At 40.6% G+C, this 12,944-nt stretch overlaps 1 protein-coding gene across 9 annotated transcripts in view; it reads left to right on the forward strand.

The window, feature by feature from the left end:
• Nucleotides 1-12,944, forward strand: part of RBPMS (RNA binding protein, mRNA processing factor) — a 189,703-nt gene that overhangs the window by 51,506 nt on the left and 125,253 nt on the right. Inside the window, exons 1-2 of one of the 9 annotated variants that reach the window (XM_009212815.4) lie at nt 7,069-7,119; nt 8,687-8,899. The exons of the other annotated variants lie outside the window; for them this stretch is intronic. Of the exons in view, the coding sequence (XP_009211079.1) occupies nt 8,837-8,899 (63 nt within the window). The 5' untranslated portion in view covers nt 7,069-7,119; nt 8,687-8,836. Of the gene's footprint in view, nt 1-7,068; nt 7,120-8,686; nt 8,900-12,944 lie in introns of those variants that run through there. 9 annotated transcript variants of the gene reach the window in all.

The raw sequence follows: 12,944 nt of genomic DNA on the forward strand, positions 1-12,944 counted from the left end.
CTACACTACTTGTGGAGGTGCTAAGCTATAACAGATAGTCTCTGGAGGCCTCTTGGGATATGTTGCCCTTTGATTTGGTTAATTCTCTTTCATAAATCACAGATCTTTGTAATCTTATGGTACCAGTATTCTATGATACATGACATAGGTTCAAAACCTTTTGCTACAATTTAAGATTCCATTCATATCAATAATCCTTGTAGGTCAGAGGGTACTGTGTTGGTGATATACACAGACAACTAACTTGTGGAAGCTTGGAGAAGAGAAACAGCAACTGATGGGGATGGATGCACAAGCCTATGTGGCAGTGGATGGGCCAGTGGAGTGATGAGTTAGGGAAGACTCATCACTGATTTATCTTTGATGAGTCTTGAAGAGTCTTCAAAGATAAATCAGTGACTGGAAGGAAAAGAAACAACCTTTGGCTAGATGATTCTTCTTTAAGAGATAGGTTCTTGGCTTTGTCATCCTAGAGAGTACAGTGGTGTGATCATAGCTCACTGTAGCCTCCAAACTTGTGGCCTCAGGTGATCTTCCTGATTTGGCCTCCCAAAGTGCTGGGATTACAGTTGTGAGCCACTGTGCCTGGCCTGGTTAGAGTATTTAAATTAGGACTATATTGATCTGAAATATAAAGAGTTGGGGGAATATGGGTAAGTACAGGGAGACAACAACACTTTTTCTGACTCTTTTTAGTCCTTATGTGGAATTCAGTTATTTCCAATAATTAGCTCCTTTTTCTTTCCAATAAAGCAATTGTCTTTTCTCAGAGTAACGACATCAGCCTCCTCCTTTACTCAGGTCTTTTTTTCACTTTCCCCAACCTCTAAACATTTCCTGGTACTAGGAGACTTTTATTGCTCAAGCTGGCCCATTTTACTATGGACAGTTCCAATGGTTGCATACTCTCAGGACGTTCCTGTGACTTCACGCTTGGTATGATTTCTACCTTGTTGGATGACTACCATAATTAATCTACTTCTCTAAAAATATTTGAAAGCTGCTGTCTAATTTCTCTTAAGCCTTGCTTATTTCTCCTTTAGGCTAACCATCTCTACTTCCCTCAACCACTGTCATAGGTCATAGTTTCCGGTTCCTTTACTAGCCTGATTGCTTTTCTCTGAATCTCCAACTTTACCCTGCCAGTTGTCAGGTGGAATCTTGTGCTCTGAGCGTAGCTGTTCTATGTAAGAACAGGGCAGGACTATCACTTTCCTGTATCTAACCACTAATATCACTTAGGACTGCAATAGTTTTCTCAACACACGTCACCTTGTTTCCCTGCTTCTCTGAGTCTAGGGTATGTGGTGTGCCTGAGCTTTCTGGTGCCCTTGCATTCTTTCGTGCAGTTGTGGTTTGCTTGTGTTTTTGTTTTAAAAAGAATTCATTGTGTCGAATTTATAAAGGAGTTGGATTTTGTTCTAAAAGAGGTTCTTGCTTATGGGCACGTAATAAATATTTCCTGAATGTAACTGAGTAAGTATTGAACCTTTACATATTTACACTCCCTTGTTATGATATAGGTAGCATTTTGACGTAGATTTGTTGGGATTATAAGTCAAAATGTTAAAATTGATCTTATCCGAGGCTGCCATTTGGAAAAATAACTTTACTTTAGAAGAATTTTGTATTGAACTCTTTGAAGGCTTTTTTAAAAAATGATGTTATTGGCTGGGCATGGTGGCTCATGCCTGTAATCCCAGCACTTTGGGAGGCTGAGGCGAGAGGATCATTTGAGGTTAGAAGTTTCAGACCAGCCTGGCCAATATGCTGAAACTCCATCTCTACTAAAAATGCAAAAATTAGGCCGGGCTTGGTGTAATCCCAGCACTTCCGAAGGCCAAGGCAGGTGGATCACCTGAGGTCAGGAGTTCGAAACCAGCCTGGCCAACATGGCGAAACCCCGTCTCTACTAAAAATACAAAAATTAGCCGGGCATGGTATTGCTTGCCTGTAATCCCAGCTACATGGGAGGCTGAGGCAGGAGAATCACTTGAACTCGGGAGGCGGAGGTTGCAGTGAGCCCAGATCACGCCACTGCACCCCAGCCTGGGTGACAGAGCAAGACTCCATCTCAAAAAAAAAAGTTGTTGGGTGTGGTGGCACGTGCATGTAATCCCAGCTACTCGGGAGGCTGATACAGGAGAGTCACTTGAACCTGGGAGGTGGAGGTTGCAGTGGACCAAGACTGCGCTGCTGCACTCCAGCCTGGGTGACAGAGTGAGACTCTGTCGCAAAAAAAGAAAAAAAAAGTTATTTTTACTTAGGAAATGACTTATCTATTTTGCAAGTTAATCTCAGAGCACAGTTATACCTATTTATTACTTATTATTCATTCCTGTCTTCCTCTTCCCTCTGATAAATAACTTGGTAGTTTTCGGTAAAACAAGCTAATCAGCAGGGTTCTCTAAATAACATAGTCTCATGCCTGTAATCCCAACACTTTGGGAGGTCAAGACATGAGGATCACTTGTAGCCAGGAGTTTGAGACCAGCCTGGGCAACAGAGTGAGCCATTTGCTTGTCTTGGCCTTTTACTTTCCATGTTTTAGGATGGTCATAACTTTTATCAGGTAGAGAGTATAACCAAATGGATTTTTCCCTTATGTTCTCCCTGTACAACAAAGGAGACTGACCGTAAGTGGAACCAGGATGTGTTGACGTGGTCATTACTGCAAGGAAGGAGGAAAAATAGCAGCCAAAAATGCCATTTATGTGAAACTTGTGACTTGATTGAGGAAACACTTGCTCAAGCAAAAGCTTAACTGACTACCTCTATACTGAGGAATGTGAGAATTACCACATTTACTTCTGCACTGGAATTAAATTCTGTGTGTGATCACTGTCTTCAGCTCTTATTCTAACACTGGGGCAGAATGAGAGAGGCATTTGAAATTCAGATACTATACTCTACCTTAATAAATGTTTTTCTTCTTCTTTGCAATAATGATATTATTAGATAGGCTTGATATCCCATGATTTTTGTCATCAAGTTTGCATGGTATCTATATAGAGAGATAGGAAGATGCAATCTTATTTTTTTAATTTATTTTTTTGAAATAGCCTTGCTATGTCACCCCAGGCTGGAGTGCAATGGTGCAATCTCAGCTCACTGTAACCTCCACCTCCCGGGTTCAAGTTACTGTCATGCCTCTGCCTCCCTAGTAGCTGGGACTACAGGTGTGTGCCACCATACCCGGCTAATTTTTGTATTTTTAGAAATAGACATGGGGTTTCACCATGCTGACCAGGCTAGTCTCAAACTCCTGACCTCATGTGATCCACCCGCCTTGGCCTCCCAAAGTACTGGGATTACAAGAATATGTGATTTATTTTAAATGTTTGTTTGCTGAGGGGGAATATCTGAGTTTACCTTTAAGTGTCAAAAATAATCTGATACTATGGTACTAGTTGTTCTTTTGTTCTTATTTCAGACTGAGTTAATAGGTGTAGTCAGTTACTATGCTCAGGAAATAATGTTTGGAGATAAACTTTGTGTGTGCTCTCTGTACATTTCATAGTATCATTTAAAAGCAAACCTCTTTAATCAAAGCCAAAAAGGAAAGGATGTGTTCTCTTTCTTCCATGTTTTTTGGCAGATCTTACAGGTGAGTGGGAAGTCATGAATGGGCAATTTCCAAGAAGTACAAAAGTAATTTTGTTCATAAAGCAAAATATTTTCCTTTGTTTCATGATTTACAAGGAAACCCATAGCTTAGCACCTACAAGAAACTTAAATAGGCTGACTTTGCAGTGAGGGTCTCAAAGAAGGAATGCTGTGAGAAAATCTTTTGACATTCTGATGATACACTCGTCTAAAGGTTAGGAGGAAAAACTTCTTTCTTAGAGTGTGGCTCCCCCACCCCCCACCCCCCTTGCTTCCCTCTTGCTAATTGCCTGTTTTTTTATTTTTTTTTCCCCTTTTGTTTTGAGAAAGGGTCTCTCTCTGTCTCCCAGGCTGGAGTACAGTGTCCAGGCTGGAGTGCAGCGGCACCATCACTGCTCGCTGCAGACTTGACCTCCTGGGCTCAGGCATTCCTCCTACCTCAGCTTCCTGAGTAGGTATGACTATAGACATGTACCACTTTGCTCAGCTAATTTTTGTATTTTTTGTAAAGACGGGGTTTCACCATGTTGCCTAGGCTGTGCTTATTTTTTATAATGAAAAAAAGATGAAAGCCAGGTGCGGTGGCTTACGCCTGTAATCCCGGTACTTTGGGAGGCTGAGGCAGGATTATTTGAGTCCAGGAGTTCAAAACCAGCCTGGGCAACATAGTGAGACTTCGTCTCTACAATCAATCAGTCAGTCAATCAATCAGTCATTCGATCAATCAGTTGTAGTAAAGAACACAGAACAAAAGTTTACCATCATAACCATTTGTTTATTTTATTTTTTTGGAGATGGGGTCTCACTCTGTTACTAAGGCGGGTCTCAAACTCTTGGCCTCAAGCAATCCTCCTTCCCAGTGTACTAGGATTACAGGTGCCAAGCTCTAGCCTTTTTTTAAGTGTACAGTTCAGTAGTGTTGAGTATGTTCACGTTGCTGTGCAACAGAGCTCCACAACTTTTACATCTTGCAAAACAGAAACTCTATACCCATTAAACAACAGCTTGCTGTCTCCGCATCCACCCCACCTCTAACCCCTTGGCAACCAGCATTCTTATTCCCTTTTTCTATGGATTTGACTGTTCAGATACATCATATAAGTAGAATCATTCAGTATTTGTCTGTTACTGGCTTTAAGTCAGCCTAATGTCCTCAAAATTCATCCATGTCGTAGCATGTGCCAGAATTTCCTTCCTTTTTAAGGCTTCCATCATATTTTTCCATCCTTCTGTCAAAGGGATGTTTGGGTTGCTTCCACCACCTGGCTATTGTGAATAATGCTGCAGTGAGCATGGGTGTGCAAATATCTTTTTGAGATACTGCTTTCGTTGTCACTGGGTCTACTACTACTGGGTAATTGTTTTGGATTTTTTTGAGGTTCCCTATAGCAGCTCGCATTCCCACCAACAGTGCATAAAGGTTCCAATTTTTTCCACACCTTTGAGAACACTTCTTTTTTTTAACTTTTTTTTTTTTTTAAAGAGATAGGTTCTCACTGTCTCACCCAGGATGGAATGCAGTGCCATGATCATAGCTCACTGCAGCCTCAAACTCTTGGGCTCAAGGGATCCTCCTGCTTCAGCCTCCCAAAGTAGCTGACTAGCTAGGACCACAGTCACACGTCACCACCACCGCCCCCCACGCCACCCCCCTCCGACTAGTTTGTTCCTCCGGCTAGTTTGTTTTTTTTGTTTGGCTTTTAATTTGTTTGCAGAGACAGGGTCTTGCTATGATGCTCGGCTGGTCAAGCAGTCTTCCCGCTTCAGCCTTTCAAAGTGCTGGAACTACAGGAGTGACCTACCCTGCCTGGACTATTTTGATTTTTGATAGTAGCTATAATTGTCCATTTTTAACATTAATCGTAATGATCAAATAACTTTGAGCGCCTAGGGTTGAATAAATGTGAGATTTGTGTGCGGTCTGCAAAGCTGGAGTTAAAATTTTTTTCTTTCACTTGCTCCTAAACACTGTTTTGGGGTTTTTAAACTTACAATGGGTCTGGTACAGTGTATCATTGTTTCTTCGTGATTTTCAGCATAGTCTGTATTTTTAACCTAGGTAGAAAAAGCAGTGGAACATCATGGTAGCGAAAATTGCAGATCTCAAACTTGGCAGAACTATTAGAGAAAAGTAAAGTTCAGTAGAACAGATTGTGAGGAAAGCATCATTCATGTCGCAAGAGTTTACAAATAACAGGTGTACAATGCACTGGGATGTTTCTTGCCCATTAATGGAAATGCTCCGGAGACTGTACAGTCAAGAAGATGGATAAGGTGGTAAATCCTTTCCGCTCTCTCCCTTGATTCATTTTTTTCCCTCATACTGCCTAACTTCCTCTGTTACAGACGCTGGGTAGTATCAACATGTTTCCTTATCGTTCAATCTGAAAAATAAACCCTCCAAAAAATTAAAAAGGGAAAAAGTAATGTTCTGATTTATCTGCCATCAATATTTTTTATTTATGGATTCTCTTAATACCATATCAGAAATAACTTTATTTTTCTTTTTTTGAGATGGAGCCTTGCTGGAGTTCAGTGGCACAATCTCGGCTAACTGCAAGCTCTGCCTGCTGGGTTCAAGCGATTCTCCTGCCTCAGCCTCCCGAGTAGCTGGGATTACAGGTGTGTGCCACCGAGTCCAGCTATTTTTTTGTATTTTTAGTAGAGATGGGGTTCCACCATGTTAGCCAGGATGGTCTCGATCTCCTGACCTCGTGATCCGCCCGCCTCTGCCTTCCCAAGTGCTAGGATTACAGGCGTGAGCCACCGCGCTGGGCCTGTTTTTTATTTTGTTGTTGTTTCTTTTTGTATAGCGAGTCTTGCTAGGTTGCCCAGGCTGGTCTCGAACTCCTGGGCTCAAGCATAGGAAATGTCTGACCTTAACAGCGCGTGGCTACTGAGTAACAGTTCTAAACAGTATTTCTTGGGCCTTTACTGTGCTAGATATTCCCTCTGGTGATACAGGCAAAATTAAGCCAAAATATTAAATAAAACATTTAGGCTTCTTTTACACTCCATTTTCTCCTTCCCTGCCTCTCCAGGTCTCAGTCGCTTTTCACCTTGGCCCTTCGTTTTGTTGCACTCCTAGGATCCTGGAGCCTAGCAGGGTTTTCTCAGTTCATTCCCACTCCTTTCACCCTCCCCGTGGCAGCTCCAGAATAAGGGTTTCTGGCCCTTTATCTTCTGTTTCTGTAAACCTTCGCCGCCAGTCACTGCCTTTTCCATTTTAATTGCATTCTCCCACCCCCGCGGTCTTCCTGGAATGCTTCCTGTTTTGCTCTCGGTGGGGCCAGTCCTCCAGGGATCCGCATCTGCATCTTTTCTTTTGCCTTCGTCTGGCTGAGTCCTGCTGAAGCGCTGAGCCCTAGGCGCAGGCGGAAGCTGGGTCAGGTGCGCGGCCGCACTTCCGGTCGCGCGGCCCACACCGGTTGCCACTGTGGTGGAGGTCCGAGCGAGTCTCCTGGGCTCGAACCGGCTGTTCGAAGTCCGAGGGTACTGAGAGCCACGGTACCTGTAAGGGATCTGTTAAACTTCCTCAGATGGGATGGGGGAAAAGTCAGAGGGTGACATTTCTGGTGACCGATGCCTGAACTGGAGCTTCCAGGGGAAGGCTAGAGAAAGACTTAGCGATAAGCTCTCCCTCTTGGGGCCATGACTCCTACCATTACTTTTATTTACTCATGATAGCTTTTTAAAAAACTGTGAAATTAATAATAATTCCCCTGAAATACTCACCTGTGGCAATGCAGCAATGAAACAAAGCACGTGCTTAAGTATTCTTGTCCACACAGCTGGCAGTGGCTCCTCCGTACCGAAGGCGGTTGTTACAGTTACCTCAAGCCCTGCAGCTTCTCCACAACCCGAATCTGGAATATGCTGCGTGGATATTGCCTTTTTATAAAATATTAGAATCCGTTGGCCCAAGGCCTATGTACTCCTAAACTGTAATACTTAATATTTTTTTCTCTGAATTCTGTTTTAAATAGTTTTTTAAAAAGGTGTCCTGCACTATTGTTTTTCGTAATTATGGCTAAAAAAATAAAAAACCTTTAAATGTGCATGATGTAAAAACAAAAAGCCTGCGTAGTATAGTGGTTAAGAGCCCAGGCTTTGAACTGCTTGAGTTCAAATCAAGCTCTAACACCAGCTATTTTAATTTTGGACAGGTTCCTTAACCCTCACTTTCCTAGGTTGCAAAATAGCTCCTGTCTTATAGGCTTGTGGTAAGGGTAATTGGGTAGATACAGGTTTACAGTTGCTTATCTGAAATCCTTGGTGTCGGATGTGCTTAAAAATCTTTCAGATTTTATATTGATTGATTAATTGGCTGAAACAGGGTCTGTCTCTGTCGCCCAGGCTGGAATGTAGTTAGCTTACTGCAACCTCTGCCTCCCAGGTTCAAGCGATTCTCTTGCCTCGGCCTCCTGAGTAGCTGGGACTACAGGGGTACACCACCATGCCCGGCTGATTTTTGTGTTTTTAGTAGATACAGGGTTTCACCATATTGGCCAGGCTGGTTTTGAGCTCCTGGCCTCAAGTGATCCTCCAGCTTTGGCCTACCAAATTGCTGGGATTACAGGTGTGAGCTACCGCACCCAGCCTCTTTCAGATTGTGAAAGATAACATAGTACATAACCCATAAGTAACATAATACAGTGAGGTCTAAGGTAGCACATAGTAATTAAGTACATTAATTTTTCTTCAGTGCACTTGAATACTACACTAAGTGAGATAAATTAAAACTATAAATAGTTTTACGTCACTTTAGATCAGGTTTTGCCACCCAGTGAGTTTGCACCGCCCGCCTCCCAGACTCACCACTATAGGCTTTCAGAGCATTTAGATTTTGTAATTGTGGATTAAAGGTTGTAGAGTCGTATGTAAACCATTTGAACAGGGCCTGGCGTATAGTAAGCACCCTATAAATGTTATGTGCAAAACTGAATTCTTCCTATACTTTATAACTAGATTGTTATTTTTTAAAAGAGTAGTTTAAATCATAGTGGTTTAAAGTGATGTAACGAAGGCCAACATAACTATCTGTGTGTATTTTTCGCATATTATCTCATTTGGGTTTCAGGTCTGTTTTTCCCATGGTAAAAGAACAAGAAAGACAGAACAAAGAAGGCAGAGCAGAAAAGTTGCATGTTCCTCCTCACTCCATCTTGCCTAGCCAAAACAATTGAACAGTTTAAGATATCTATTTCAAAGATTTCAAATAAGTTCTAAAATGTATTCGTTTGTTGTGACTTGTGACTTCAGCCTTGACTTGCCTCTACTCTTTAAGTACACGGTAAGAACTGAAAGCCACCCTGTGCATCTTAAATCTTTTAATCTGCTTTGCTGCCAATGGATTATTTCTCGAACGTGGTGGTGTAGAAAATTCTTAAATTTTAGGCAACTTAATTGCTTCTAAGATTTTTTTTTTCTTACCAAAGAGAGGTGGCTTCTGAGTTTAGGACTGTGGGGTTGATGTTTCATGTGAGTTCATGGCTGCATTACATTTGGCCTGAAAGTCTAGTGATCTGGTATATTTTATCCTGTGATCCGTTAATATCTATTGAAAATACACTATAGCTCTTATAGTGAAAAATAATTACACCTATTTCATCCTCTCTTTCTACTTAATACACATATTTACCCAGTCTAAGCCTGATCAAAAGGACAATGGTGGGAATGCCTGAAAGAATAATGTATGCTTTTCAAAAGGTAAACCAGATACTGGAAGCAGAAACTCTGAAGGACAAAGTTAAAATCTGAAGGTAAATCTTACTGCCCTTGTGTCTGCAAGATAGACAGATTGACAAAAGTAACTATAATACAGAGCTATTTAGATAATTCAAAAGAATTACATCTTTAGATTATTTTATTGGCTTATCTGAAGAACTATAAATTCCATTTTATGCATAAATTAGTAACCTATTAATTTATTTTAATTCTCTGTAGAAGGAAAGCTGACATTGGAGTCTTTCATCTTTTCTTTCTCCTTGCCATTTCTTCGTCAGTTATCTTTAGTCTGTTACATATATAGATATATACACAGATATATGTATGTATTTTCCTGAAACAAGGTCTTGCACTGTCGCCTAGGCTGGAGTGCAGTAGTACAATCACAGCTCACTGCAGCCTCGACCGCGCGGGATCCAGCGAGCCTACCACCTTAGCCTCCTGAGTAGCGTGTACTACAGACCACCACTCCCGGCTGATGTTTGTATTTTTTGTAGTGATGGGGTTTCACCATGTTGCCTCAGGCTGTTCTGGAACTCCTGAACTCAAGTGATCCACCCACCTCAGCCTCCCACAGTGCTGGAATTACAAGCATGAGCCACTGTGCCCAGCCTGTAAATACATTTAGGTGAAGACTTTGCTAAAGAAAGAGACAATGAAATCAGTTAAGACACCAATACGGTACGTGAAACACAACTTGGAGCATTAAATCAAAATTGCCAAAGCTCACCTTTTTCAAGTGTAAGGCTTGTTTCTTTGTATATGCTTATCTCTTTTGCAACTTCATGTTACCCTGATGTGTGGGATATTAACTTTAAAGATGATTTTATCGTTTTATGGTAGTTATTCCTTCGTTCACTTTCCCCTTTATTGTGGTTAATCTGTGAAGTAGATTTGGTCATGCAATACACTTTATTTTTAGCAGTCTCACAGTGTTTTAACTCTTGTATTTTATTGCCTTTAATACAAGAATGAAGGCCAATAATCAGTAAGGGTGAGGCTGTTCTGTTTCATACTTGATACTCAAAAACTAACTTCTGTGTTTTCTATTTTAAGGCTTACTACAGGTAGACTACTTTTTCAGCTGTCAATTAAAATTTCTTAAAAATGAGATGATAAATAATTACAGCATTAGAATCCCTAATATGTGCGTGTATGTGTGTGCACGCACATGGGTGCAGTATGATGGTGGCTGCAGTGACAGAAAACCAAAGTAATGTGGCTTAACCATAATAGGCATTTATTTCTCTCTCACGTAAAAGTCCGAAAAGTGATCTATATTTAGCAGACTTTTTTGGTGTGTTTTTTTTTTTTTGGAAACAGGGACTTGGCTCCATTGCCTAGGCTGGAGTGCAGTGGCATTATCCTAGCTTTCTGTAGCCTCAGCTTCCTGGGCTCAAGCGATTTACCCAGCTCAGGCACATGCCACCACACGTGGCTTTTGTGTGCATGTGTGTGTGCGGTGGAGGGTAGTTGGGGTAGAGATGGGACTTTAATTTATTGCCCAAGCTGACTTTATGTTTTGATTCTCTGCCATCTTCATCAGCTGTCATCTTATGATCTAAGATGGGTGCTCCAGTTCCCACAGTCATCTTCCAGGCAAGAAGAAAGCAGGAAAAAAAAGGCTCTTTTTATTTTATTTTTGATTTTGTTGCATACCAAAGGAATGTTCTCTTTTAAAGGCACCACCTAAAAGTTACAGGCATCACTTCTGTCCATATCATAGGCCAGAATTTACTAGTATGGTTTGAGTATCCAAAAGAGTGCTCCGGAATCTGAAACTTTTTGACTACTGACATGATGCCCAAAGGGAATGCTCAACAGAGAGTGTAATTGCAAATATCCCCCAATATGGAAAAACTCGAAAACTGAACACTTCTGGGCCCAAGCATTTCAGATGAAGGGTACTCAGCCTGTACAGTACTAACTAGCAAGGGAATTTAGGAAATGATGTGCCCAACAGAAATTTATTACTACATAAAATAGAGAAGATATTAGAGGAAGTTAGCGGTTATAATAGTAAAGTGTGTAATAGTGCAATGTTTTGTGAATTTTGAATACTCACCATTATAAACATCTGACAAAAGAAAAAGACTCAACTGCATTATAGAGCTGCTGGGTTCTATGAATCACCAGTCTTGAGCATCCCTGCAAAATATTTCCTTCCAGCCTGTCTCCCATGGAGAAAAAGATCTCCTACTTCTTAATTTAGGAAAGACTTTATAAGGAGATATTATCATATTAAGAAGTGAAACATACGATAAAAAGAAATATGAATTCCATAACAAAGGGGAGAAAGTAAACGTCTTTTCAACTTACATTGAAATAAATATTTTCAGAACTTTATTGTGTCTGTACAAAATTGTATCTGCATCTTTTTTTTAAACTTAGCAATGAATCTTCGACTTTGTATATCAGTAATGTAGATCTAACTCATTTTAAAAATGGTATGTTGTAATTTGGGGAATTTTAAAACAATGTTAATACATAACTCACATATCTCATTTGTGATTACGTTTTTTTGCTAGGTGTTGGATTATAGATAGCTCTCTGATATAAACAGGAGATTTCTAAAAGCCTCTTAGTCTTCTTGCCTCAGCAATCTATGGTCCATCCTTTCAGTGTTCCCTGAATTTTCTCTGTGAGAATACATGTGCTGTTAAAAGTTAAGAGGACTATGACACGGAAAGCAAATAAACATAACAAAAATTGTTGAGATGATTTGCAATTGTCGTTCCCATTGTTTAATTCAGAATGGAACATAGGAAAATAAATTAGGTTTCTCATTCTAAATATTGTTTGCCTAATTCTTTTAGAATATTAGAATGTAACTTATTCTATGTTGGGTAACCATTGGAAGAGTCAACCTGTATTTGACATTTTTCACATGCCCTTAACGTTAAGCATGTGTGAGGTCTTCCTGTATGCATATTTGGATGTACAGCCTAACTGAGGTGGAAAACACCAAGATGTTGGCAGGGCAGTTGCATTCCAAGTATGTGTTCTTTTTGCTCTTCCTGCCATTGGCTTCAGGATTTCAGTACTAGTCTTAACACCAGGTCCTTTTCCGTTCCCTCCCATCTTGACTAGGTTGCCTCTCGAATTCAAGTCAAGGCATGTTTTCTATCAAATATAGACTTTCAAAATGAAAGCAGCAGTGCGTGAAGAAGAGAAAAAGACCAGTAGAAATGTGTAAAAACTAGAGAAAGTATACAGAGAGCAGTGGGTAGAAATGGGTGTAATGGTTGACAGCTGTTGGACCCAGGAGTCATGTCTTGTTCAAGATTCAAATCCTGGCTCTGTCACTTTCTAGTTACATTGAACCAAGTTGTTTTGAACTTGTTTCCTTATCTATAAAATGGGGACAGAAATAGAATGTAGTATCTGTTGGATTCAGGGTTAAATAAAGAGTTCATGTAATAAAATGCTTGGTAGTATGTTTGGCAACTATTACACAACTCTATATACTGTTCATTTCTTCTCTGTGTCCAGATTATTAAAATGTTGTGAGACCATACCCATGGCGGGGACCTTTTCTGTCTTCTGTTTCTTTTAACTGCTGTCCTGGCTAGCTTTTTTACTTAGCCTCTGGGATTGAAATCAGGACTAGA

This window comes from Papio anubis, chromosome 8, assembly GCF_008728515.1.
Source record: "Papio anubis isolate 15944 chromosome 8, Panubis1.0, whole genome shotgun sequence".
Taxonomy (NCBI): domain Eukaryota; kingdom Metazoa; phylum Chordata; class Mammalia; order Primates; family Cercopithecidae; genus Papio; species Papio anubis.